Genomic DNA, 27,125 nt, shown 5'->3' with positions numbered 1-27,125 from the left:
TATGAGGAAGAATGTATGTTTGGAACGCAGCAGTCTATGGTAGTGATATATGGGGTGTGCTAAAATGTTAAAAGCATAGAATCGAAGCAACTGAGATGTCGTGCTGCAGAAGAATGTTAAAAATTAAGTTGACTGATACGGTAATAACTGAGGAGGTTCTCCGGAGAATTGCGAGGAAAAGAGTGTATGGAAAACACTGACAATAAGAAGGGACAGGATGTCAGGACACCTGTTAAGCTTGGCAGCTGGACGCGACTGCAAACGCATTTCCCATATACAGTCGTTCTCATCAGACAACGCGCCGAGTGTCAACTTAGTTTGCGCAGATATTAAAGTAATACATGATGCTACAATGTTCTTCTGCATAAGGAATTTGACTGCCTACAGTGAATATTCAGAATAGTTTTAAATAGTATTCAGATATTACGTCGAGACTGTGGATCCAAAAATGAAGAAATTAACTTATTTTATATACGTATCTGCACAGCAAATACTCCCCATAGTTTAAGTTAAGCTCTATCGCAAGCCTTCAGTAAGCTTCTGAATCATTAAAGACAACTCAGTTCTCTATTTTTACTTCTCTGTTCGTTGTTTTTGATTTACAGTAAGTGTGATGATTTTGCGTAGACAACAGAAGATCAACGTTCTTATCTTCTCTGATCAGCGCCTTCCTCGCACAAATGTTGCCTGTTTGATTGTCATAGTGCTGTCCAACAATGTAAATCGGCAGCCTGTTCCATTAGCAGAAATGTACCTCTGCTGTGCTTAAATCTTCTTCAGACAATGAATTTTGCTGTCTTGTAAATCAAAAAATAGTTCAACTTCACGATGTGAGTAGCAATTTTTCTGCCTATTTTAAAGAAACTCACATACTGAAGTACAATCAACCTGAAATTTTATAACTTTTTCTGTGTACTTCTTTAGAGCAAGAAAGTCAATCTGAATTACAAACACTCACTCTCACATTCGATTTACAATAATTTGTACTCACCCGCTTGTTAATAACCAAAAGAAATTATCTTCTATTCGTTTCATGACACTTGTGTTTTTGATTCAACACTAATTTCTTCTACAAAGAACACACCGTCTCGTACTTTTCTCATCTATTGCTTGATGAAATGATTATGCTGGATTGTAGGACACCAATAGGGTTGCTGTTTACTTTTTAACATGTCTCCATCTCTTGTTGACCTCCCTAACGTGAACCATATTTTGGGAATATCTGCAGATGTCACGAATATCAAACCTGAATCATCATCTCACTTCTCTGTAGCGCCGGTTACTTACAATTTGCGCTGAAGATGAAAAGCTAATACGGCACTAATATGCCTCGTTTATTAGCATTCGTTTGTTAATAACATCGATGGTAAATAATTGTTGATTTTTAGGACGCGAATCGAAGCATGGCAAAGGAGAAAAGTTACTTTTCATAGATAGGTAATACAAAGGCCTAGTTATAGCCAAGGTTTCAGTGAACCACCTTCAACCTGTCTCTCTACAGTTCCACTGTTAACGGCGTTCGGGAAAACGAGCACTTAAATTTTTCTTTGTGAGCCCTGATTTCTCTTATTTAATCGTGATGATCATTTCTTCCTATGTAACTGGGCGCCAACAGAATGTTTTCGCAATCGGAGGACAAAACTGGTGACTGAAATTTCATGAGAAGATCCCGTCACAACGAAAAACGCCTTTGTTTTAATGATTGCCACTCCAATTCACGTATGATGTCTGTGGCACTATCTTCCCTATATCGCGATAATACAAAACGAGCTGCCCTTCTTTGTGATTTTTCGATGTCATCCGTCAGTACCACCTCATACGGATCCCAAACCGCACAGCAATACTCCAGAATAAGGCGGAAAAACGTGGTGTAAGCAGTCTCTTCAGTAGACCTGTTGCTCCTTCTAAGTGTTCTGCCAATGAATCGTAGTCTTTGGTTTGCTCTGTTATCTATGTGATCGTTACAATTTAGGTTATTTGCAATTATAATCCCTAAGTGTTTAATTGAAATTACAGCCTTCAGATTTGTATGACTTGCTGCGTAATCGAAATTTAGCGGATTCCTTTAAGTACAAACGTGAATAACTTCACACTTTTCTTTATTCGGAGCCAATTGCCACTTTTCGCACCATACAGATATCTTATCTAAATCATTTTGTAATTCGTTTGGATCATCTGATGACTTTACAAGAGGCCCCTTACATGTTAAGAAATATTGAGCTACAGTGTAACAAAGAGTTATTATCATATGTGACATTGTGGTCATATTTTTTTTTAGACAAGTACTAGATAAATTCGCTATGTGGGCGTGTGCTGTCAGTAAACACATTTTGAGAGTTTCGAAATACAGCAAACTGTTGTGCTAATACCTCTGACGTGGAGAATGGCTATTTGCGATAAGTATTTTAGAGAAAGAATATTAAATGTATTACACCAGAAAGTAAAAATGGAAGTGTTTCGTCTTTGAAAATACTTCAGTGTGTGATAAATCGCTAACTTGCTGCGTGGGTCCAAATGCGATGTTGTCGGTTTATCTCTGACGATGTCTCCCGCAGATGGAGACGGAACGTCAGTGAATAGTTTTATATATCAATCACGGCATATCAACTCGGAAGTCTTAACCTGATTTTTTATGTTTTGCGGAATAAGTATGCAACGACAGGAAACAGGAAAAGCGAGGGCTTCCCCGATAAAACTACCCCGCCTCGGAGCTCTCTCGATAAACAGGTCTCTGAACTCTGGTTTACTTGCGCCAGACAGGTTCGATTCGAGCGCAGGGGTGAGCTTTGGCAGGCGCGGAGCACGGGATGTAAGTGCACTTGGGGGCTATATACGTGCGTGAGTAAATATTCTGAATCAAACTCGAGTGCGAGGCAAACATGCGAGCCGACAGGATGAAGCGGGGCGTACGGGCCGGAGCTGGCTTTTTACGGGTACGTTGCCGCCGGGCTGGCGCCACTCACAAATCTGGCGCCAGTGTTCGCAGTAAATCGCAGCCTGAGGCCACCACTACTCGAGAGTCTTTTAATACGTCACATTACTCGTAACAAAATATGAAATACGAGGAAATATGTATTAAATTTTTTACACAAATTGTAGAAATGTGCAGGAACCACTGAGAATCAACTTCTCGGCATTTTATTTAAAATTTGGTCCAAATGATAAGCTCTTCTTCGTCTACCTGATGCATGGATATTTTAACATTTGGTACTCTGCTCCACTACGGATTCTTAGTTTAAATAATTGTTCCTATTATGGTGAAAACATCTGGAAGTGAGTTAAGTAATGAGCTGAAACAGGTTTAAAGTCATAAAAATTGCTCCGCAGGGATCGACAAGCATTTAACGAAAATTGCCCTCTTGAAAACTCGTTGTCACCGTACTTAAGATCCAGAAGATAGTAAATAACCGTGTCGAAGAAGACTTCATGTTCCTTGACGTCCGTGACAAGACAGTTGGATATTATGTCCCAATCTTCGTCATCCACTACATTTTTTGTCACCTATAGTACAATGAAAGTTATTCCGCGATGTTCTGTCATTTGTCCCTTCCCCTGTTCGGTGTTTTCCGCATATTACTTTCCTCGGCAATTCAGCGAAGAATCTCCTTGTTCCTTATCTTATCAGTCCACTAACGTCACATCCTTTTGTAATGCTTTGTGTCAAATTATTCCATTTTCTTTTTTCCGGTATTCCTACATTCCACGATTTACTTCTTTACTATTCTGTGCTCCAGACGTGCATTCCCAGACTCCAAAATGGAGGCAGTGTGTGATAGTAGAGGACTTCATTTGACGGAGATTGCCCTGGTTAGTTTTCTTCCAAGGTAGTGAAAATCCTTCATTTAGACTACCTTCATATCCATATTAGTGATGTTCTTCCTTAATCTTAGTTCTGATCCTGCTCAGTGTTTTCGTCTTTCTTCCGTTTACTCTCAATCCCTCAGTTCGTACTCTGTGGTCGGTGAAATTCCGTTCAGTTGGTATTGTAAATCTTCCTCACTTCTACAAAGGGCACTAATGTCGTCAACGAATCGTACCATTCATATCCTTCCCCCCGTGAACTTTAACACACATCTGAAGTTTTCTTTATTTTCTTCTTTGGCTCTTCCTTCTATGAGTTGAAACATAGAAAAGGCTTCTTCCATCTTTATCATTTCCTCTTGGTTCTTGTGCATATTGTACATTATCAGTCCATCCTTACATAGTATACCTGTTTCTGAGGGGATTTCGGTCAGTTTGCACGAGTTACATTGTTGAACTCTTTTTCTCGGTCTACAAATTCTGTGTAAGTGTACTACAGGTTTTGCTTAAGTTTTGCTTCCGTTATAAACATCAGAACCAACACTCTCGCACTTTTACCTCTCCTAATGCCAAACTGGTCGTAAAGTAAAAAAATTTATTTTTCATTCTTTGGTTCAAATGGCTCTGAGCAATATGGGACTTAACTTCTAAGGTCATCAGTCCCCTAGAACTTAGAACTACTGAAACCTAACTAACCTAAGGACATCACACACATCCATGCCCGAGGTAGGATTCGAACCTGCGACCGTAGCGGTCGAGCGGTTCCACACTGTAGCGCCTAGAACCGCTTACGTCGCCCGGCTGGCTTGTCATTCTTTCATATGCCACTCTGGTTAGCAACTTGAATACACGAGCTGTCAATTAATTGTATGATGGTCCCCGCATTCGGCTGCCCTTGCTATATTCGGGATTGTGTGAATTCCGAAAGTCTGAAGTGTAACACTTCTGACACTAAATGTAACAGGGTTTTCTCTTTTGATGCTACTTAATTGTCAGGATGAGCATTACTGCAATGGGCATTTGATTCTAAAGCATTATGTCAGGGTGAAAATATTAAATAATTTAATTTTTTCTCTCTTAACAACATATGGGCAGGGTGGGTTCTTCCTTCGCTCAGGTATGAGGTAGAATGAAACAGCATTTTTACATAAGATAAATTTTATTGGAAGTTTTGTACAACTGTTTCCTTACTGGATGTTCTAGCTCGGAGAGCGGCAGCTGTGTCGTTTGCGAAGCCTTCTGCTGCGGCAGCGGCGGCATCTGATTACGAGAGACGGTGTGTATCTCGTGTCGCCGTCTCGCCCAGTTGACTGGAGACGCGCATCGTGCTGTGGCCCGTTTAATTATTGAGAACGAAGTCGTGCATCGGATGGTGATACCTTGGATGTGGCGTCCCAGTGTTTCTCTTCTCTACGCGGCCGCGTGTGTTGTGCGTCGGCCAGCGGATAGCGCGGCGGGGCAAGGCCAGTGCCGGACTCGAACAACGAACTCCCGCTTGCCAGTATTCGGCTGTCAGATTCTCATCCCAGCTCACAGGTGACAGCTGATGTGAGAGGCCGTCTCCCTACCGTCCTCACGAGTCACACGTAAAAATTAGCCTTCAAATACCTTTTAACTTCTGTCTTCTGGTGCCGAGGCCGCTGCTTGCTATTCCATTACAGCGACGGACTTGGTGCGTCTGTGTATGATGTAGTCCCTTCTTGCATGACGGTCTTAAGCACCGAAACTGACTGAAAACTACTGCAACTCTAGTCGGGCCCACTGCATCTCGTGTATTTATTCACTTCAGTTCACTGGAGGTGAACGGCTTCACGGCCATTGCCTCTTCCGTCACGTTGAAAACTTCTCGAAGAATCTTCTTAACGTCGGTCATTGGCTCTTGGAATGTAGGCGGGGGCCTTTGATCACATGTGACAATTGAGAATCACGTGAGTCGGTCGGGCGATGCCCTGACGGCTGAATCGACAGCTTCCGCTTATGTGGGGAGGGTGATGGCTTCTGCAGAATGTGCTGACTTCATAGTCATTGGCTCTTCTGTCACTGCTGCTCTGCCCGCTGTTTGCCAGTGTGTAATTCTTCTCAACTAAACTAAGTTTTCCATTTATATTCTAATTTCTACTTCACTTCACATTGGTTTCACTAATTTATTTACCTATCTTAAGTACCACTCAACAGAAGGTATGTGTCTATAATCTCACAGATTTTGTAGACGCAGCAGAGACTTCAGAAGTAATTTACATGTCTCCCACGCTAAGATCACAGTGCAAAAGAATGGCACATTGTCAGAACCGACTATATTTGTCGGGTTTTCTGCTGACAGAATTCTGTTGCGGTACAGACAACAGGCGTATCACTATATTTGACTGAAATGGAGCGGCAACTTTAAACATACTCCAGAGATATGTACGTGGTGCAGAAGGATTCATGTGGGCAAAACCTCTAAATTCCATACAGATTCACCGTGAAATTCTGATGGTGTATGGACCAGATGCATTGTCACGTCTAGCGGTACTAAAATGGTGCAAATAATTTGATAAATGCTGCACAAAAGTGGATCATCCGATCCGAAGTCCAGATGTTGCATTATGAGATTGCCATATTTTCGCTAAGCTGAAAGGATCTCTGAGGGAAAACAGATTTTCCATCGATAACGACTAACAGACAGCAGTTATGTAATGGCTTCGTGACCCAAGAGGAATTGAACAATTTTAGAATGTTAAAACCATTTTTCCAGAGACTTGTTAACAATACTGAAAAACAGTGTCATGTATCTATGACGCTTTGAAGTGCATTCAATAAAAGTTACCTGGCCTGCATTAATAATGTGCAACTTGCTTTTCGAAAACTCCTCAAAGCTCGGATAATAGGTTGATTGCCATTACCCCAGTGTTTTTCGTAATTTCTCCTTTCTGCCTGTTCTGAAGGCAAGTCTTATAGCCGCTCGGAGTGGCCGCGAGGTTAGAGGTGCCATGTCACGGATTGCGGTTTGAGACCTCACTCGGGCATGGGTGTGTGTATTGTTCTTAGAATAAGTCAGTTTAAGTAGTATGTAAGCCTAGGTACCGATGACCACAGCAGTTTGGTCCCTTAGGAATTTAGATACGCAAGTCTTATAGAGCTCCATCAAATTCTGACTGAAATGCCGGATCTTTCATGTCCTAACAGAGACCATTTTACCCTCGTATCACGTCAGTGGACATTTCATCCCCCTTGAAGAGGTCCTCAGACAACTCTTTTCTCTTACCAGCACACTCCTCTGCATTGACAGTGGAATTCCTCTTGCACTCCTTGTGTTGATATCTCTGTTTCAAAATTCTCTGGAAGCAATATTAACTTTTCTTTATACTGAAGTGGTGCTTCTAACGACTACTTCTTTTTCGAAGTTTCACGTTTCCCTTGCAGCTACTCGACCTTAGCTTGCTTGCGTATCTTACTGATTTAATTCCTAAGTGACTTACGTAGCTGTAGTGTGTGTTTCTTTCCCTGAAGATGTTTTTATTTCTTCTTTCGTCGGTCAGTTTAAGTATTTCTTCTGTTTCGCAGAAACTCTTCGCATTCGCATTTCGCATTCCTATTTAATTGAACTATGTACTGTGGTTTTCGTTATTGTGGCCTCTGTAAATTCAGAGAACATCGAGCACACGTTATTGTTCCTCTGTACGTAGGTATCCCTCTATCTCCTACGTTGATGTTTCCTAATGATCTTCTTGATGGGTAAGATCAATAAACAAAAAGTCGGTTTTTCTTTACTTGCTTAAAAGATGCTTTGAACCTTCGGAAACATGCAAAAAGTCTAATCCCAGAAACAGAATTTGTGCTATAGAGTTATAGATCTCCTCCTTCAGCGCCTCAGATGACCCGAAGCGACCTACAAGCGCCAACTCTATATTCCTTTGTGAGGAGACGGGTAATGATCAAATGGCCATTACTTTATTCTGTCGTTATGAACAGACACTTAAATTGTCTGTGCGCGCTTTCCACCGACCTTCGCCGTATATAAGAGCCTGAAAACGATGGAGAACATATTGACGATAATTTCCAGTCTGAAAGTCCATATTACAATTCATGTTCACTGAAAGTAAATGTTCCTACTTGCTATTTACTCAGCGGTATCAGGAACTATGACTATAAATAAAAGTTTTGTGTTTTAACTGATCGATATAGTCTGCAAAAGTTCACATGCTCAAAACATAAGTCCTAGTATTGTAACTAATATTCTTATCGGAAACAGCGCTGTTAACATTTCAGAGGCCACTCTACGGCAAGTTCCAAGTAAAATCGTCTATCGCCCTGACTTCTCGTCACCAAAAGTTAATTCCACGCCTGAAAAGTGGAAAATAATCCTGCCATTTGTCACGCGGTTTTGTCAACATTACGGGCGGCACACAAACAGTTACTTCCGTGAAATCTAAGTGATCCAGAGCGATGTAGAGTCTTCACGAGTTCACTTTCCACTTTTACCAAAAACGCATTTTAGTCTGCCCAGCTCTGACGTCGTCCGAGGCACAACGCACGCAGGCGTTTGACTAATGTGGACAGTTTGATATCAAGGTGCGAAGTGTGCCCTTCCACTGCCTCTTTGGCTGTATTTATAAAGGGAAACAGCGGGACGCCAAACGGAACATCTGCCATAAACCGCCATAGGCACAGGCAAATGGCCTCTTTCTCGAACACATATTAATTAATAACTCTGTCATTTAACGATTAACTCTCTTCTTAATTTTTATATAAATAGAGTTAAGTTTGCTTCAGTTGCTGAAAAAGTCTTAGGACAACTGCGTTTAAACATTGCTGGTTAAAATTTTTAGAACGAACTGACATTAGAACATGACCTCTGAACTGCTTCTTTCAGATTCCTTGTAACCATTGTTATTTGCAATACATTCTTGAAACTTGGCAGAACTTTACTATCTCATGAATGTAATCGGGTGCTCTAATTTGAAATTTCTAATACAAATACAAATGGTACTTAATCTAAGGACATTTTGGTTCCAGATTTAGATTTTAGTTAATAACTATAGAATTAGGTTATTGGTGTCACACATTTAATGTTTTTACGTAAAATTGAGGCTACGTACAAGTTTTCAGCCTTCTTAGGCTAAGATTTTGTGACTTCAGTTTTTTTAAAAACTCCGATTTTAACTTTAAAAAAATATTGCTCTGATCAAACATGAGACTTGTAACTTTTAATTGTGATAAACATTTACATATTTTGACCAGTTTTAGCTTTCTAGTTTTATTATTCAGTGACATTTTTTTCTTTCTTAAGATGGTATATTTGACCTAACATATGCGAAGATTCTGAGACTTTACAATATTAACATTAATACACTTCTGCATCCTCCCCCCATGCACCATGGACCTTGCCGTTGGTGGGGAGGCTTGCGTGCCTCAGCGATACAGATGGCCGTACCGTAGGTGTAACCACAACGGAGGGGTATCTGTTGAGAGGCCAGACAAACGTGTGGTTCCTGAAGAGGGGCAGCAGCCTTTTCAGTAGTTGCAGGGGCAACAGTCTGGATGATTGACTGATCTGGCCTTGCAACATTAACCAAAACGGCCTTGCTGTGCTGGTACTGCGAACGGCTGAAAGCAAGGGGAAACTACAGCCGTAATTTTTCCCGAGGACATGCAGCTTTACTGTATGATTAAATGATGATGGCATCCTCTTGGGTAAAATATTCCGGAGGTAAAATAGTCCCCCATTCGGATCTCCGGGCGGGGACTACTCAGGAGGATGTCGTCATCAGGAGAAAGAAAACTGGCATTCTACGGATCGGAGCGTGGAATGTCAGATCCCATAATCGGGCAGGTAGGTTAGAAAATTTAAAAAGGGAAATGGATAGGTTAAAGTTAGATATAGTGGGAATTAGTGAAGTTCGGTGGCAGGAGGAACAAGACTTCTGGTCAGGTGACTACAGGGTTATAAACACAAAATCAAATAGGGGTAATGCAGGAGTAGGTTTAATAATGAATAGGAAAATAGGAATGCGTGTAAGCTACTACAAACAGCATAGTGAACGCATTATTGTGGCCAAGATAGATACGAAGCCCACACCTACTACAGTAGTACAAGTTTATATGCCAACTAGCTCTGCAGATGATGAAGAAATTGAAGAAATGTACGATGAAATAAAAGAAATTATTCAGATAGTGAAGGGAGACGAAAATTTAATAGTAATGGGTGACTGGAATTCGAGTGTAGGAAAAGGGAGAGAAGGAAACAAAATAGGTGAATATGGATTGGGGCTAAGAAATGAAAGAGGAAGCCGCCTAGTAGAATTTTGCACAGAGCACAACTTAATCATAGCTAACACTTGGTTTAAGAATCATGAAAGAAGGTTGTATACGTGGAAGAACCCTGGAGATACTAAAAGGTATCAGATAGATTATATAATGGTAAGACAGAGATTTAGGAACCAGGTTTTAAATTGTAAGACATTTCCAGGGGCAGATGTGGACTCTGACCACAATCTATTGGTTATGACCTGTAGATTAAAACTGAAGAAACTGCAAAAATGTGGGAAATTAAGGAGATGGGACCTGGATAAACTGAAAGAACCAGAGGTTGTACAGAGTTTCAGGGAGAGCATAAGGGAACAATTGACAGGAATAGGGGAAAGAAATACAGTAGAAGAAGAATGGGTAGCTCTGAGGGATGTAGTAGTGAAGGCAGCAGAGGATAAAGTAGGTACAAAGACGAGGGCTGCTAGAAATCCTTGGGTAACAGAAGAAATATTGAATTTAATTGATGAAAGGAGAAAATATAAAAATGCAGTAAATGAAGCAGGCAAAAAGGAATACAAACGTCTCAAAAATGAGATCGACAGGAAGTGCAAAATGGCTAAACAGGGATGGCTAGAGGACAAATGTAAGGATGTAGAAGCTTATCTCACTAGGGGTAAGATAGATACTGCCTACAGGAAAATTAAAGAGACCTTTGGAGAAAGGAGAACCACGTGTATGAATATCAAGAGCTCAGATGGCAGCCCAGTTCTAAGAAAAGAAGGGAAGGCAGAAAGGTGGAAGGAGTATATAGAAGGTTTATACAAGGGCGATGTACTTGAGGACAATATTATGGAAATGGAAGAGGATGTAGATGAAGACGAAATGGGAGATACGATACTGCGTGAAGAGTTTGACAGAGCACTGAAAGACCTGAGTCGAAACAAGGCCCCCGGAGTAGACAACATTCCATTAGAACTACTGACGGCCTTAGGACAACCAGTCCTGACAAAATTCTACCAGCTGGTGAGCAAGATGTATGAGACAGGTGAAATACCCTCAGACTTCAAGAAGAATATAATAATTCCAATCCCAAAGAAAGCAGGTGCTGACAAATGTGAAAATTACCGAACTATCAGTTTAATAAGCCACGGCTGCAAAATACTGACGCGAATTCTTTACAGACGAATGGAAAAACTGGTAGATGCAGACCTCGGGGAGGATCAGTTTGGATTCCGTCGAAATGTTGGAACACGTGAGGCAATACTGACCTTACGACTTATCTTAGAAGAAAGATTAAGAAAAGGCAAACCTACGTTTCTAGCATTTGTAGACTTAGAGAAAGCTTTTGACAATGTTGACTGGAATACTCTTTTTCAATTTCTAAAGGTGGCAGGGGTAAAATACAGGGAGCGAAAGGCTATTTATAATTTGTACAGAAACCAGATGGCAGTCATAAGAGTCGAGGGGCATGAAAGGGAAGCAGTGGTTGGGAAAGGAGTGAGACAGGGTTGTAGCCTCTCCCCGATGTTATTCAATCTGTATATTGAGCAAGCAGTAAAGGAAACAAAAGAAAAATTTGGAGTAGGTATTAAAATTCATGGAAACGAAGTAAAAACTTTGAGGTTCGCCGATGACATTGTAATTCTGTCAGAGACGGCAAAGAACTTGGAAGAGCAGTCGAACGGAATGGACAGTGTCTTGAAAGGAGGATATAAGATGAACATTAACAAAAGCAAAACGAGGATAATGGAATGTAGTCAAATTAAATCGGGTGATGCTGAAGGAATTAGACTAGGAAATGAGACACTTAAAGTAGTAAAGGAGTTTTGCTATTTAGGAAGTAAAATAACTGATGATGGTCGAAGTAGAGAGGATATAAAATGTAGACTGGCAATGGCAAGGAAAGCGTTTCTGAAGAAGAGAAATTTGTTAACATCGAATATAGATTTATGCATCAGGAAGTCGTTTCTGAAAGTATTTGTTTGGAGTGTAGCCATGTATGGAAGTGAAACATGGACGATAACTAGTTTGGACAAGAAGAGAATAGAAGCTTTCGAAATGTGGTGCTACAGAAGAATACTGAAGATAAGGTGGATAGAGCACGTAACTAATGAGGAGGTATTGAATAGGATTGGGGAGAAGAGAAGTTTGTGGCACAAAGGGAAGGGATCGGTTGGTATTACATGTTTTGAGGCATCAAGGGATCACAAATTTAGCATTGGAGGGCAGCGTGGAGGGTAAAAATCGTAGAGGGAGACCGAGAGATGAGTACACTAAGCAGATTCAGAAGGATGTAGGTTGCAGTAGGTACTGGGAGATGAGGCAGCTTGCACAGGATAGAGTAGCATGGAGAGCTGCATCAAACCAGTCTCAGGACTGAAGACAACAACAACAACAACTTCTGCATACACTGACGAAATTTGGAAAAATTATTTTAATCTTTAATTTCACTCTTAAATTACGGTGCAATCTTTTGCATGTTAAGCACAGGTACGTTATGGTGACGTGAAGCTAGTAGTAATGAATTGGGGTAAGTCTCGGCACACGCTCGCCTCTGCACCTCTTACAATGGTACAGTGCTTGCTTCGCCTCAAACTGTAGCGTCTGGGTATAGTTAGAAGCATTTCAAAACAATAATACGTTAGTTTGGCGTCAGCAAGCGTACGAAAAAGACAATTCTTTCGCTTCGAATCTTCATTTTTGTGTGCAGTAGTGACATTTGACACTTTATTTGTAATCTTATAGTATACAGTTTTGTCTTTCAAGTAAGAATGAGTGGTAAGAAAGTGTACTCAGGACTGAAAATGTACGAAAACATTGTATTCAACGCCGCATCGCGGCAGTATGTCATCAAAACGTCCAAAGAATAGATATGAGGCTGACAGCAGTTCGGAAGGAGTCAGTGCCTCTGGTAAGAAATTGAAAGACTATGACCAGTATTTTCACGGAAATTACGGATTGAGCCGTAGGATTATAAGTTTCTTGTCGTTTTCTCTGTTATTTCTCAAAACGTGAAAAGTAGTACGTGTAATGCAGACACAACGCTGCAAGAATGAAGTCGTCGACGCTTAGGCTTCAGAATAATTACTGCTTGTTCAAGCTGACCAGAAGTTGTTATACCGAACAGTAGGTTTATATGAAACGTGTATGAAGTCAACCGTCCAATCGTCCTAGAAATCGCCTTCTTGGAGCAGAGCGAATCGGAATTGTAAAGTTTTGTGCGTTCGTTGCACTGCCAGGACCGACATTTCAGTCGTTTTGTGATAAACTAGTGGATATAATTTCATTCACAACAGCAACAGTACGAAATGGCTGTCCTGGGTTAGTAGATTAATGGTAAGAGTTTTCCAAAAGTAGAATTGTTTCATTTGTTCCCGGCTGTAGCTCATTTCTAAATTTCAAATGCGTTTTTCTCGGAATACGATTTACCAAAACGGCAAGCAGCGTAACTCCAACAACTTTCAATCTTTGCATTTGAAAATTTAACCACAATTTTGAAATAATATTTCAAAGTGAGCCACCTAGGGGATTTTTGATTTGTTAATTTAAGCTATACTCATTAACAAATGAGTGCCCCTTTTTGTGAAAACTTAACGACTTCATTCAAACATTCGATAAAAAATCAATATTTCTAAAATTCCTATGTGGTTCACTAGCTACCCACATATAGATTACATAGATCTTTTTTTTTTAAGATTCAGATTTGCAGATATAGTGGGTGCCAAAGATCGTGTCAAATTCAGCGTGCCTCGGGAGAATTGCTGCTCAGTCGCCATTTTAAATTTCCCGACTTTTTTTGTAATTTATTTTAATATACGCTCAACAACTAACCTAAGTATTATTTCTCTACCACCTTTCCCCTGTAGAAAAAAAGCGTCAAGAAACACTTTTCTTAGGCCTTTACAATGGTGTTACCCCTTTATGTTCAACCCGCTCTTCGTTACATCGGCCGGCCGCTGTGGCCGAGCTTCAGTCTAGAACCGCGCGACCGCTACGGTCGCAGGTTCGAATCCTGCGTCGGACATGGATGGGTGTGATGTCCTTAGGTTAGTTAGGTTTAAGTAGTTCTACGTTCTATGGGACTGATGACCTCAGAAGTTAAGTCCCACAGTGCTCAGAGCCATTTGAACCATTTTTTTCGTTACATCATTATTGCTAAATTAGATTTGAGTCTATATCTGGTCCTGGCTAATCCTCAATAAACCGCGTCTCACGATGATGTCATCCAATTGGTGTACCCTGGTCATTTCCAAGTCTACCTTTTTCATTTGCGCTTTGAACTTTCTATTTTATATTACTAGCTGAAATTTATTTCGGAACTCACTAATTCATGCTACAGAGTATGTATTCTCCTGTAGCTTTGCTTCCTATTCCTTTCCCTACAATTTAGTTGTAAAATATCGAGGGAAATGTGGCAGTGCGACTTGAAATTGGAAGACCAAAAAATAAATCAGTAAAATGAAAAATGTACGAAACTGACATGCCAGACTTAGATTCCTTGAAAGGAACTTAAATGCACCCACGAAAGAGATAGCTTACCAAATTTCCTTCCATCGAGTCTTGAGTATTACTCACCAGTCTACAGTCTATAGCTCCTACCACGTTGGATATCTTCTGGGCTGTTGTGGTGCTCGGTCCCAAGACTGCGCTCTCCACACTATTGTGGGTTCCCGTACAACACTGTGCTGCCTTTAAAACGGAATACACGTACAGGGCGCAATAAATGTTTTGGTTTTCACGTGCTTTCAATAACGTACAGCCATAAACAAATTTTTTAAGTTGCACTTAAAGGGGGTTAAAAAAAACAGCATAGTCAGTGGACCAATCTGTTATAAGGATCAGTCATGACTTTTTCTGCAATTATTTGGGAAAAAAATTGAATTATACGGTTGGGACCGAGTTTCTAACATGATAATTGTTTTTTGTCCGCGTCACCTGTCACTCTTGCTGTTATTCGTAAGCGACTTTGTCAAGGGCATAAAGGTTTTCGGACATTTGCGCATAAAACAACCGACCTGTGCAACACGGCAACGTGTTACTTCACGTAAAGAAAATTTCAATGTTCCTAATACAGCAAGTCGATAATTGAAATAACAATGTGTATTTATACACAATTACAAGCTAAAACAAAAAAGTCGGTCATCACGTTTTCGATCGTCAACCGATGTTTCTAAGTTTAAGGCTGCGTTATTTACTTTGACCAAGCTCACTTTCCAGAGGCCATGGATTATATTTACTGTCCTCCCACATGGTACGTTTCTATCATATGCAACAGTTTTCATCAATTTACTGCAGTTAACCCGGAACTTTACTTAAAAACAAATTCAGCCAAACGGTTGTTTCTCTATGTGCATGAAAGAAGAAAAATTGAGATTCACTGATTTCCTATGTTTCAAGTTAGCTTTACAATCCTTCCTTTGCTTTGGTTTGGTGAATTGACTAAACTCATAAATGAATGTGCAAGTACGATTCACTAGTTCATTATACTGTAGTTTATGCGCAGACAGTATCATAACTTTGAATATACAATAGCGCAACACGTCTATCAGTTTCAATACCAATATCAATATCCCGAGAAAAACGTACCATAAAAACGCAGATGAATTACGACAATAATGTCCATTGGCTACTGAGTCCTTTTGAACCCGTCTCTCTAACGAGTATATAGTAGCGTAAATTATGATAAGAATTTCTCTATCGGTAACTGTTGTCTGTACATCTAGTAGAGGAAAATACTGCAATATCAGTATTAATATCACTAATTTTGATCGGTTATTTACAGTTTCTGTTACTACACTAGTTCGTTCAGTGCGCTGTTAACAACTATCGAACGTGTAACCACAAGTAAAATACAATAAACGAGAGGTGAACCACAGGAGATATTTAGATACTATACCTAAAAGTTATTTCACGAAGCATCATACGGCTTCTGAAACAAGCTTGGGACCTAAGAACCACCATTCGCTTCACTTATAGTCTAAGAGTGTAGAAGACGTATCGCTTCAGGGGCTACAATAAAATTTTTAAAGGGTGACGAAACGATGTTAATATCACAAACAACATGCTTCGTTGGAAGAAATACTTCTTTCACAAAATCGTTTCTGAGAAAAGAAAGTAGTAGTGTGGATTGTAGGGGATCCATCTGAATGACTTCATTCCGAACAAAACTTGAAGCACGACTGTACACACAGCAACACTCTTCGATCTGTATTCAAAATATCCTTTTGGAAGTACCCTACGCTGACTGCCTTCAGTGAGGTAAGGTATTACGGCCGGCGAAACCGCGATGGCAGTATCCCGCAATCAGGTAGCACTATTCTGTTGACAGGCACACTACAAGGCCTACGGAAGCGTATTAAGCGTCTCTCCAGCCCAAATAAGAGCCATGGGCTGGTTCTAAACACCAAAGAGACAACACGTTCACGGCGACGTGCTAAGCATCTTTACTCCATCAACGCAACGACCATCCCTTAAAAAAACACGGGGACATCCCAGCATGTTGATTGCATTACTCGCAAGATATTTAGCTTCGTGTCCACTGTACCACAGTCATTTATGGCAGAATGAAACCAGCAGACTTGTGGGGCGCGTGCCGCAAATGGCGAGATGGATTTGGATTCTAAATCCGTTGCAGTCCTTCCATATGGACAGGGCCGGTTTTAGATCTTTTTTTCTAAACAATCAAATTATCCTCCCTCCATCTTCTCTCGTGCTTTGTACAAGTGTTGCAGTAAGCAGCCGCTGGCGCCTCTCTAAGCTTGCCGCCCCAAGCTGCCGCTAGTAATTATGATACGCTCTGCACAGAAATCTTACAGCTGTGTCGCGTCTGGCACTCCTCTGGACTTGGCGCTCCAGGCAGCAGCTTGTGTCGCTCAGCTCTTAAACCGGCCCTGTATATGGAGCAGAAGAGGCGGGCTTGACACTTATCTGGGAAAAGAAAAGCCAAGACTACGAAGCTGTTTATGGCATGGATCGGTTGTGTGTGAAACAGAGAGGCTATGAAAGCGATCAAGTGGTAACATAGGTTTATTCTATCCAAGAAACTTAAATATTCTGACAATGCTATGAAACTGCACGCCGATTATTTCCCCCTCCTGAGCCGTCCGTGGTGGCCGTGCGGTTCTAGGCGCACAAGTCTGGAACCGCGCGACCGCTACGGTCGCAGGTTCGAATCCTGCCTCGGGCATGGATGTTTGTGATGTCCTTAGGTTCGTTTGATTTAAGTAGTTCTAAGTTCTAGGGGACTGATGACCTCAGCAGTGAAGTCCCATAGTGCTCAGAGCCATTTTTTGAACCTTCTCCTGATAAAGATCCAATAAAAGTGAAAGGACGAAAGCCGTGAAAGAAGAATAGTGTTCTTTCAACCAGTCTGAGTAGGCCTAAACTGAATGTGTAAATACCGTCTGATGTTTTCGATGATGCTGATGTTTGGTTTGCGGGGCGCTCAACTGCGCGGTTATAAGCGCACAACATTTGCTCAGCCCAATCTTGCCACTTTCATGATGTTTTCGAGGCAACAACACACAAGGACCACGTTGTCATGATGAGTGCCATCACTCGGAACGGATGAGGCATTACAAGAAAAAGGGAAACCGATTATTTGTGTCACATAACTGCTGAACTCAGTTCTTCTTCTTCCTTTGCGTTTCTTCTTGCTCTGAGGATTCGGCATGTTTATTTGAGTTTGGGCGATCTTACAGCCGGTTCTGTCCTTCCAGATATCAACTGCTGAACTCAGTTTTGTGTGGTTTAAGTATTGGATCTGTAGCAACGAAGAAAACTGAACGTCCAGCAAATCTGTTTTAAGGGAGTGACTGCATTGAAACTGCCTCAAACATTAATGAGGAAGTATTGCAGTCTGTCTGTGCTGCAGTGAACCTTATTATCGTACGTCTTTCCTAGAAAATGTAAAATAAGTAGGACCAATACTGTAACTAAAGCACGTCGTAGCAGAGCAAATAACAACTGAAATTCTCCAGCTTTTAATAGTCCTTGAAGTTGTCTTGCTGTGATGAATCCTGCTGCTCTGTCGATCATGTGGGAAGTATTCCCTTCGTACCGACATGGAAAGCACAGCATAAAACAAGATCTCAGTGGTACATCTATTCACAAGATAAAGCCGTCATCAACTCTAAGGTGCTTCACTAGGCACTGTCCTGTTGGAAGTGGCCGTCCTCCGATCTGTGAACTGACTGAGCCAGCCAGTCACAGGGTGACGTGCACTCCGAACCACGCTCCAATTCGGTGTTTTCACATCAACAAAAAATTGCCAGAGGTGAAAGAAGTGATGAGTGACAGATATAGCTTCCAGAACTGACCTCGAAATATTGATCAGGACACACGTAGCATTTTTTTTTCCAGTTCTATTAAGTCTTCTCTCGTTACGAACGCGATGTGAAAATACATTGAAGACGTATCTCTGTACCGAGAATTACATTATTCCATGTGCTGGTGAAGTGTTTCCGTTATAATTAACTTCTTGTAATCGGTATCTGGAGTTCTGTATTGTGATTTGATAAATGCGACTCATTGTTAAGCTAACTGATTGTAGAATCGAATTTTGTGTCACAGCCGGTAGTCCAGCAGCGACTGAGCAGCGCTGCTGCATGGCGTTAGCGCCGCTGCTGCAGTGCGGGTTATTCTTCTTGTTTAACTCTCCCTTTTAATACATAACGATAAAGCAGATATCGTAGTAGACTAATTTCGGGCCCCTTTATCGAATGGGCACATAAATTCCGTTTTTAAAATCCATTTTGTTTGTAACAGTACAAAAACCGACGCTTTCCGTAGGCACTGGTCGTCGCATGAAAGCCACCATGGTCAGTACTTGTCTGGGCTGACTCGAGCTACATGTTGTAAAAGGAAAATTGTAAATACCCACTGAAACGGCAGATAAATGTGTGTGACAACTATCAGAAGGGAGATGCTGTATATAAACAAAAATCACATACAAATATTAAAATTAATATGTTTTGTAGGTGTAACAGAAGGACACTCATAATTGCAAGAGTGAGTAAAAATCATGCATTAATTGTATTCGGTCCCGGCGGAGGTTCGAGTCATCCCTCGGGCATGGGTGTGTGTGTTTGTCCTTAGGATAATTTAGGTTACGTAGTGTGTAAGCTTAGGGACTGATGACCTTAGCATTTAAGTCCCATATGATTCCACACACATTTGAACATTTTGAATTGTATTCTTGAATAATTATTGCAGTAGGCTTAGAAGAATTATTAAAAGGTATAAATATGCACACCGCAATAGAAATAGGATCGAATTGTTGCGTTGAGGAAGCAACGTTCAAAAGGTTCAAATGGCTCAAAGCACTATGGGACTTAACATCTGAGGTCATCAGTCCCCTAGACTTAGAACTACTTAAACCCAACTAACCAAAGGACATCACACAAATTCATGCCCTAGGCTGGATTGGAACCTGCGACCGTAGCAGCAGCGCAGTTCCGGACTGAAGCACCTACGACCGTTCGACCACAGCGAACGGCCGAAGAAACAAGGCTATTGGGTCGAAAATTTCATTCTCTTAAAATTAAACAAACTCGATGTACCACTGGCACCGGTTACTGAAATTGATAAATTTCTTGAAGTGCTCAAAACTAAAATCTCACATGGTGTTGATGAGTTTACAAACAGACTCCTTAAGAGTTGTTCCAAATTAACAAGTCATGTCTTAGTGATCTATGTAAGATATCACTAAGGCAGGGAAATTCTTTTTACAGAAATATAATAAATATGACTATCTAAGCTGTACTTACTTCAAGGGTGACAGGAAAGATTTAAATAATGACCGTCGCTTTATCTTCATTTTTTCCAAAATGTTCTCGCGATCTATCCAAAGAATTTGACTGTGTTTAAGTAAGGTACTCTTTTAGAAAAGTTTGCATTTTCTGAAATTAATACTGTTACAAGCAACTGGTTTGCATCCTATTAAAAGAAAGCAGGATGTGGTACATAATAATTCAGACAATTTTGGAAGGAAGGAAACTTTTAGCGTGTGAGGAGTAACCATGAGTAAACTCTCAAAAGGTTAAATTTTGGGTCCACCAAAACTCCTTTTATATGCGATGACTCTGTTACTCGACTGCTCACCCAAAAAGTTTTCATTGCAAGCGTCTGAGCTCGAGTCACAGACTACTTCAAACAGTACGTAATATGGAAGAGCTGATAGCCTGAAACTAATAACCTATTTTGATTCGTGGTCGGAATGCTCGGACTTTCGTCATGGTTAGCAATTAGTCATTCCTGAAGATTTCCGTACTCTCTCGTTTGACGACTACCATAACTTTTTTTTTTCTTTCGACTTACAACTTTACTTTTAAAGTTAACGTAAAGTATACCCCTTCCTGATTCGATTGTTGCCGTTGTATCGCACTTTCCACAGGCAGTTACGTTGTGCGATATGCTAAACGGTCTAACACGTAGAGAGCGTGAGAGTAATGAAGTTCATAACATGTTTGCCAATTCAGATTACACAGGGTTATTCAGCTGCCCCTATCGCTGTCGTTTTATACAGTCCGCAATGTTTTAACTAGCCTTCATAAAATACGCGCGTAATTTTCATATTGGCCTTACAGAAAAAAAATGAAACGGAGCTTTTTATAGGGAATTCAATGTAGTTTAATTTTATACTGGTATACGATTCCACTAGAGGTAGTAGTTTTTGAGTTCTTCAAGTAAAACGTACAAAAATGACCTTCAAATGCAGCCCGACTCCCACACTCAGTCCTCACTGGTCAGGATTTCTAGTATGTTATTCATGGCACTCCCTCCTAACACCGTACAAATATTTGTGACAGCACGAATTGTTTTCCACATTCTTTGTCTTCATTGACTGGCCTTATTACGCCGTCGGCTTAGTCGAACACTTAAAAACTGTGAAACTGATGTCTGTGTAAATTTTAGCTTCCAATTTTGTGACTTATAGCAACATAAAATAAATATTATATCGTTGTATTCGGCCGACCTTTTGACTACGAAACGACTGTGCTTGTAACGGTTAAGTTTGGATCGAATTGTTAACGTCATTAGTTTTAGCGTAACATTTACAAAAGTCGTTTTTCGCTCGTGATTATGTTAACGAAGTAGCTGACTATGATGATGGCGTAACAGCCCTATTAATAGAGGCAGAGAAAGGTCGAATATCGGGAATAGTTGGTGTAGTAGGAAATTTTTGTGCAGTGGCGGGGTAGCGTATCACAAACAACATACTAGGAATCCTGAGTGGTTAGCAATAACAGTGGGTTGGGGGAGCGTTTCTAGGTCACTTTTGTACGTTTCCCTTGTCTAACTCCGAAGCCCTGCTTTCCAACGAAAAAGTAGTCCAGTGCAAAATTTTACATTAGATTTCCCACAAAGGTCTGGTTCGTTTCTTTTATAAAGTACTAATATCTGCGCGTAGCGAGAGAGAGAATATGAAAGTCTCGTACGTGTTTTACGGAGACCAACTATTACTCGTACGTTGCAGTTTGCGTTAAACGACGGGGGCAGCTAAATCAGTCTATCTATCATTTCTTTCTCTCTCTCTCTCTCTCTCTCTATCTCTCTCTTTCTCTCTCTCTCTCTCTCTCTCTCTCTCTCTCTCTCTCCGCCGAATCATATTGACCACTCGTGCATTCATTCTTCGTATACGTTTGATTTTTAACATGGTATGGATTTCACGCGCTTGATCCACACTTCATTACAGACCGTACAAATGTTTCATAATAAATTTTTATGGTAAATAAACTACATTCTCCTATAAAAGTTTGCCTCGTTATTTAGCTCCAATTGCATTTTTGTGCTAGCATAGCATCCACAAAGAACTATGTAAGCCTTAGAGACTGAAATGCAAAAATGTAACGCTGTAGAAAATATGTTAACCACTATCAACGATTCGCAAGTGCCTCAGTTTAAGTTCTAGCCACCACACAATTTTTTAACTTGTCATATTTTCACAATGCAATTATAAAGAAGTGGAGTTGCGTATGACTTTGAGCGAGGAATCAAAATTTTTATTTATTTTTATTTTATTTATTGATTATTTATTCTGTCACATTGCTGTCATCGGGTTTTCTTACATCTAAGCAGGCATTCTCCCATTTTTACATAATATTCATAACGACATTTATGTAGCAAGAAGACTTACATTTAATGTGGGATACAAGACTCAGAAATAGCAATAACATGAGAAAGAGGAAGGCGATGGAGCGAAGGTGATGAAGAGATGGGAAAGAGCGTGGCGTGACCTGATAGAAAAGAACCATAATTGAGACAAGATGGAAGAATTTGCTCTAGTGTTTGACAGAGAGTAACTGACTACATTCTCTAGCTTTTTTAGGCAAAATTACGAGACTGACAGAACGAAGTGCTTCAATGTTTTTCCTAAGCGCAGCTGGCATTGGATTGAGCGCAGAGTGTAGGGTAGCTTGCTCAAGAAGCGGACAGTAGCGACAGAGGAGTAACTTGCGAATGTTTTTGTTTTCTGGGTGGCCACAGTTAGGATACCAGAGAAGTGAGTTTCTGTGTAGCGATTTAAGTAACAGGGATTGATCTCTGATACGAAGTACTGAGCAGCATGCAACAGAGAAGTCGATGGAACAGGCATCGTTGGTTGTACAGTAGAACACATATTCGCACCGTGTTTATTCGAATACCTGCAGTATGTGAGATACATGCGGCTTTATTTAACATTTCGTTTTTCAACAATGTAACACACAAAACAGTAACGAAAAAAATGTTTCAAGTTGTGCCTTAATTCATACCAAGAAAATACGGTCATAAAATTAATACGAAAGAAAAAGCACTCGAAACTACATCGGAATGCCATACCCAAAGTCGTGAATCGATATTTTGGTAATTTATCGCGAAAATAGCTAACGTTTTAAATTGAGGCACAACTTTAAAACATTACGTGGACAACTATGACAAAATTCAGCGTAAAAATTATGGTGCGAATTATATCTATCAAATTGGGAAGTTGCTCAAAACGAGATATAGCAAACACAAGGGTGCATTTCGGTGATTGTACGAATCGTTCGTGAGACTTCGGCCTTGTGGGTGATAAAGTTTTTTGAAACAGTAAGTTTAAGTTCGTTGGTCGTGCGAAATGGTCGAGAGGTACATACTATGACGAAGTCTTTTCGGCTAATCAGCACTTTGCCGGAAGATGGCGAGTTGGAAATTTGTCGAAACGTACCGCAGAACGCCACCTTGATTCGGCTGATAGCCCGAGAAAACTTCATCATCGAAATTCTGCGAGAAAGCCTGCATTCCCGTGGAGTGGCGTATACGTTTTTGTGACGTTTAATTACAGAAGAGAGCGCTGATATTAACAATAAATGGTTAAATTGGGACACTCTTCTACAACAGTTAAATGCAGTTACTCGATACCTATTGCTCTCCTGCTCTCTCTCTCTCTCTCTCTCTCTCTCTCTCTCTCTCTCTCTCCCTCTCTCTCTAGAGATGCATCTAGAGGGAGAGAGAGAAATGGTGAGAGAGAGAGGGGGGAGGGAGGGAGAGAGAAGAGACCCACAAGACAAGGAACAAATGTAGCAGAAGGGGCACCACCCTATGTTCAGAAGTTTTTTTTTTTTTAAATGTATCAAATCTTGCACGTGCAAAATAAACGTGGAGAATTGGACCTGCTGAGACAATTCTAAATTAACGAGCATAGCGCGAAAAATGGAATTTTTAAACGAACATGTCTTAGGTTACGCGAACAGCACTTTTAAAAATTCTGTCGAATGTTATAATTTTAACTTCATGTGTCTAGCGATATTAAATGTTTGTTATGTTAGTGACGTGGGTGCCCTAAGTACCTGTCGCGTGAGGTCATTTCCATAGTGGATGTGTGGCACTTGTGATGCCTGATGAGAATGTCTTTGCTTCCTCGATAACGTACTGGAGTTACTCAGTCGTGAGACTTATGTGTAGACGTTCGGACTTGTTTTCTTGGTAAAGGAGCGGCCATCCACACGAATGCGTCACTACGTCACTACCAACACACATGCTCCGCCTATACTGGGTTATTTTTGGTCAATTGCAGATGTCGACGGCCCACTTTACAAGTATTGGGCGCGATTACCAGGAAAGTGATCATGAAATTTGCTTTATCCACTTCCACGTTTTTCTGTCTTTTTTGCACTATACGTCATTGATAATACCTTGAGGACTTTGCTGGGTGAAGGTCTCTGAATGTGAAAGATGCAATGAACAATCTTGTGTGTACATATACCTAAAGCTAGAGGTATGTGCTTCCCGAGACACTTTAAGTTAAGGGATCTGTATTACATGCGACTGAACCTACATTTAAAGTTGTGCGCAGACGCGAACAAAAATCCGTTAATGGATAAATTCAAAGTCATTGCACGTAATACTATTACTTGCTGTTCTCCAATGACAGACCTACTCGTATAGCGTAATGCGGAGCGCTCTAGTTTGTGAGACAGGGGAGTGAGCCAGATCCAAGTTAAATCCGCGAGGCAGATTAACGACCGCAGAGTGGTACACCTGCCAGCGAGAGTGTGGTTTTTAGGCGGTTTCCCACACAGACAAAACAAAAGTTTACATGATTCACAACAGATCGAAAGTTTACTTGATTCACAGATAGATGGTGCACAAGAATTCCCTCTCTTGGCTTACCCTGGCGACCGTAGCGTCAGAAAGAGCATCTGGCCACAAATTCAAGTAATATTAGGTTGGTGCATACGTTCGTAGCGTTTTTATTGTGCAGGTTGATATTCCGTCTGCTACGAGTTTATGTATCGATTGCCATTTTTTATTTCTAGTTCACTGTTTCTATTGGAGTTCACAGATTGTCATTTTGTCGTTTGGAGATACTGAGTGGAGCTGTGAACGCTAGAAAATGGAGTGCCAGGTGGAAAAATGGTTCAAATGGCTCTGAGCACTATTGGACTTAACATCTATGGTCATCAGTCCCCTACAACTTAGAACTACTTAAACCTAACGGACCTAAGGCCATCACACAAGTGGAAAAGTCGGAACATTTCCGACGTAACTGTATTCTTCTGTTTGAGCTCAAGAGAGGCAGCCAGAAACATTTGCACTATGAATGGCAATAACGCCAGTTGACAGAGCACGGCAATGAAATAGTTTCTTCGTTGTAAGGAGGATCATTTTGACATTAGTGACTTTCCACGTTCAGGAGACCTTCGAGGTTTGATGGAGATCGTTTACCGATTAATCCACAGTGATCCAGGCCATTGTTCTCGAGAACTGCCAAATTTTATGAACTGTGATCGTTCCATCATCGTGAGACATTTCCATAGAGTTCAAAAATTGGGTGCATGGGTACCGTATGCTCTAAGCCAAAATCACAAAAAACAGCTGGTTGCAATACGTGTATCTCTGCTTTCTCGTCATCAATTGGCTCGTGAACAACATCGATCATTCCTATCCAGTATCGCTGTTAGTGACGGCAAATTGTGTTTTTATATTAACATATTGAAAAATTAGGAATCTTTGAACCCAAAGAAAGCAACAACGCTCCGTACAAAGACATGGTAGCTTCCACGAAGTTATGCATCTAGTGGATAAGCGATGTTGTGGTGTACTACGAACTGCACAGACGAGGTATAACCATCAATGCTGACATTAGTTATCAATAGCTGAGACGTCCTACAAACGCAGTCCAGGAGCAATAACCAAAAGAATGCGTGAAGTGACACTGCTCCAAGATAACACAATCCCCGAATTCTGATAGACTGACACAAAACACTATACAGGAGTTTGGTTCGGAAATCATGCCGCACCCACCTTATTCAGCTGATTTTGCACTCTGAGGTTTTGATTTTCCCGCTCTCTATCTAACAACCTTCAAGTAACTTCATTTCCGGATAAAAAAGCGCTACAAACCTGGCTTGACAAAATCTTCGCCTCTAAACACTGTGATTTCTACAGTCGCGGAATCGCAAAAGTAGCCAGTGTTGGCAGACTGTTGTAAATAGTGAAGGAGAATATAACTAGAGTGTCTGTTATGTGTATACTGCATTTTTAACGTTATGGAAAAACTCTATAAATTATGTACCAACCCAAGAGAAGAAAGTTTGCCAAATCCGGAAACGCGGACCTCATACCAAGCAGTGTAAACGCTAGGGAGCTGAAAACCAGATCGAATTCGATTGTCGGGCAATATGTAATGGAAAACAGATTTTATTCGCTCCTTTTTTTCTGTTGTTCATCTGTTCTGTGTAATGTTTTTGTTCGTTTTGTGGGAGAACGATGTTTTAATGTATCTGGAACATCTTACCTGTTATTTTCTACAAAAAGACAGGTTTGCTTATTTTATATTTCTATTAGCTCAACGAAGTCAGAAAATAAAAAGCATTTACGAGGACGCTTGTTGTAAACGGTGCGAAATTCACAGTAGAGAAGCTTTATCGTGCAGCGCTATCTCACAAGAAGAGCCTGGGCGCACTTGCTGGAACCAGCTCAGGCAATAAGCTAGCCAGGCGGGCGGGCTGCAGCAGCTAATAGCGCTAATTCCCGCGCTGTTAATACCAGGTGGTAGCAGAGCGCGCGGCGACGCGCTACAAGCGGCTCGCGCCACGTAATCCCGTCCAGGCAAGGCGCGGCGCGGCCCGGCGAGGCGCGGCGTGTGGGCGTGGCCGGCGACAGGCCCCTCCCACCGCCTCCCGGCATGCAGCGCGCCCCGCCGCCCGGAAAACGCGCCGCCGGCGCTATCTGGCGGCGGTTCCGAGAAGCCCCCAGCCCCGCTGCCCCGTTGCCACTGTGGAAAAGGCAGCTGCCACGGTTATTGCATCCTCGAGCATCGGCTGGCTGCAGGGCGCTTCATCAGCTCGCGCGAGGACGACACAGGCTGCAACATTTCAGCAGCAAGTGCCGGAGATCCATTCATGTGAAAACAGTCTCTTACTGGCATAAAAGGAGGAAGAGTTATACGACTCCTCAACCACGTAAAGAGTGCCCGTTGCGTGACTGTGTGAAAATCATATATTTCACTCGACTTATATTTAACTCGAAACAAGTGAAACGAATTGCTTTGATGCGATCTCTGATTATCATTATATTTTCTCTTTACTGTACCGTGCTTTCTTTTCCTTTCTGTCCTTGAGCAATTGTATCCA

General features: G+C 41.2%; 1 protein-coding gene across 1 annotated transcript in view; it reads left to right on the top strand.

Annotated features, from left to right (window-relative positions):
- Nucleotides 1–26,922, top strand: part of LOC126271270 (uncharacterized) — a 139,849-nt gene extending 112,927 nt beyond the window's left edge. The window contains exon 4 of the mRNA XM_049974141.1: nt 26,542–26,922. Coding sequence (XP_049830098.1) covers nt 26,542–26,922 — 381 coding nt within the window. The remainder of the gene's footprint in view (nt 1–26,541) is intronic.
- The last annotated feature ends 203 nt before the right edge of the window (nt 26,923–27,125 follow it).

The sequence above is a fragment of the Schistocerca gregaria genome, chromosome 1 (assembly GCF_023897955.1).
Source record: "Schistocerca gregaria isolate iqSchGreg1 chromosome 1, iqSchGreg1.2, whole genome shotgun sequence".
Classification (NCBI taxonomy): Eukaryota; Metazoa; Arthropoda; class Insecta; order Orthoptera; family Acrididae; genus Schistocerca; species Schistocerca gregaria.
The sequence above is the reverse complement of the archived record's forward strand: the minus strand, read 5'-3'. Positions and strand labels throughout refer to the sequence as shown.